At 34.0% G+C, this 2,082-nt stretch overlaps 1 protein-coding gene across 1 annotated transcript in view; it reads right to left on the bottom strand.

Annotated features, from left to right (window-relative positions):
- Positions 1 to 377: 377 nt before the first annotated feature.
- Positions 378 to 2,082, bottom strand: part of LOC105314825 (uncharacterized) — a 3,317-nt gene continuing 1,612 nt past the window's right edge. Inside the window, exons 9-12 of the mRNA XM_020003900.1 lie at positions 1,476 to 1,562; positions 1,318 to 1,423; positions 642 to 669; positions 378 to 487 (exon numbers count right to left, since the gene is read on the bottom strand). Coding sequence (XP_019859459.1) covers positions 653 to 669; positions 1,318 to 1,423; positions 1,476 to 1,562 — 210 coding nt within the window. The 3' untranslated portion in view covers positions 378 to 487; positions 642 to 652. The remainder of the gene's footprint in view (positions 488 to 641; positions 670 to 1,317; positions 1,424 to 1,475; positions 1,563 to 2,082) is intronic.

Here is a 2,082-nt window from a genome sequence, read left to right on the forward strand (position 1 = left end):
CAGTTGGGACATACCGTACAGAAGGAAATTTTGGAGGGACTAAATTTTGGCGAATTGCTAAATTTTGGTGATTGGCGAATTTTAATTTGGCGAATTTGTGGCCACGTGCCATTGAGCATGCGTATAATGGCTCAAAATGGCGAATTTTTATTTTGGCGAATGGCTATCAAAACGCCAAATTCGCCAAATTTAACTACCTCCAAAATTTCCTTCCATACGGTAGTATAACTAGTTAATTAACCATTATAACTATTAATAACAACACCCATAAGTATCACTAACATAAACAGACTAAGTATCTATGGGTATAACATAGATAATAGAGTAAATGAAATTACTCATTTACTCTATTATCTATGGGTATAACTACTAATATAGCCACACCCACTAATAATAAAGGTACAGTGTATTCACGAGTTTCTTGTGTGCAGAGATTCTCTTGCATCAGCTGGACTTTAGCTTGTAACCTTGTAGCTCTCTCTTCTCTATAGGCTTTCATACACAAGGCAACTTGTTGCTAGCAACCAAGCAATATGTTACCAAAAATAGAACACCTTCCTATTTCTGGCAACATGTTGCTTACAAGATCAAAGTAACTACAAATGCTGCTAGCAACAAGTTGCCTCAAGTGTAAAGGCCTTCAGTCTCCTCCTTAATTAAAATGCTTCCCTGGAGAGACGGAGAGGGAGAGACAGACAGACAGAAAGTAAGGTACATACAAAAAGGAAGAGAATATTAAACTTCAGTGAACATACATAAAAGATTTGGCTATAAAAGACTGATTCCAACTTCAATTTTTCAAGTTATGGCCATTTTTAAAAACAGCCAATTTTCGAAAAATTCCCAAGGCTATAGCCCATGGTTTTTTCCCAAAAAATGGCTCCAAAATCACCTCAAATTTTTATTACATTTTTTGATACATATTGATGCCCTTATGCTGTGTAGAAAGTTTGAGCTGATTCCGACTTCAATTTTTCAAGTTATGGCCATTTTTAAAAACGGCCAATTTTTGAAAAATACCCAAGGCTATAGCCCATGGTTTTTTCCAAAAAATGGTTCCAAAATCACTCCCAATTTTTATTACATTTTCTGATACATATTGATGTACTTATGCTCTGTAGAAAGTTTGAACTGATTCCGACTTCAATTTTTCAAGTTATGGTGAGCTAATGCATGCAAATTCTAAATGTTCCAATTAAACTATTTCTAAATCATATGCAACGCACATGCATGTACATGTATTAAAAGGCTCCATTATTATTATTATTATTATTATTATTATTATTATTATTATTGTTATTATTATTATTATCTGACCTTTGCTAATATGGTCAGTAACTCCTGGTTCATCTGATTTCTTCTTATCTTTATTGAATTGTGCTAACTCTAACTTTGTATCAAAATCATCAGTCCATGAATGAGGCTATTATTAATTAATTAATTAATTATTGTTAATTAATGAAGACGACACCCACCATTATTTGACGAATAGCTGAGCTGTACTGATGCCAGGAGACCTCTCCTTCATGTAGTAAATATTTATGAAATAATAGCTTGAAATGCTACAAAGAAAAAGAATTACATGTACACATGTGTATAAGAACACATGTGTACATGTATAAATATACCGTAATTTGCCTTTTTTTCGTTGTGGAAATATTTTCGTATGGTTCTAAATTGACGAAAATATTTCAATCGAAAATTTTTGAGCAACCAAAATTTGTGACCTAATTCATCAAAGAAAGACTAAGGTACGGCCTGATAAGTAGGTATCTTCTTGCAGCTCTAACCTTGCTCTATCCACTGGTGCTTGCTGTACTTCAATCAGTTGCTTTACTACTGAGTTATAAAATAAAACGGTCCACCATGTGACAAAAGTAGCCATTTAATGTTTCCGTTTATTATCCGTAAATTGGTCATTGCTGCATCTCCAGTACTATCCGTATACTAGTAATGTCGGGGGGAACAGCCAGGTCAAGAATCTCTTATCTCAAGAATTATAAACACTACTATAGCGGCCTTGTTACCAGTAGGTAAAGGACAAGGTACATGTTGTATGTGCAAGAGAAGCTAAATTTCAGA

The sequence above is a fragment of the Amphimedon queenslandica genome, unplaced genomic scaffold (genome assembly GCF_000090795.2).
Source record: "Amphimedon queenslandica unplaced genomic scaffold, v1.1 AMPQUscaffold_12484, whole genome shotgun sequence".
In the NCBI taxonomy this organism is placed as follows: Eukaryota; Metazoa; Porifera; class Demospongiae; order Haplosclerida; family Niphatidae; genus Amphimedon; species Amphimedon queenslandica.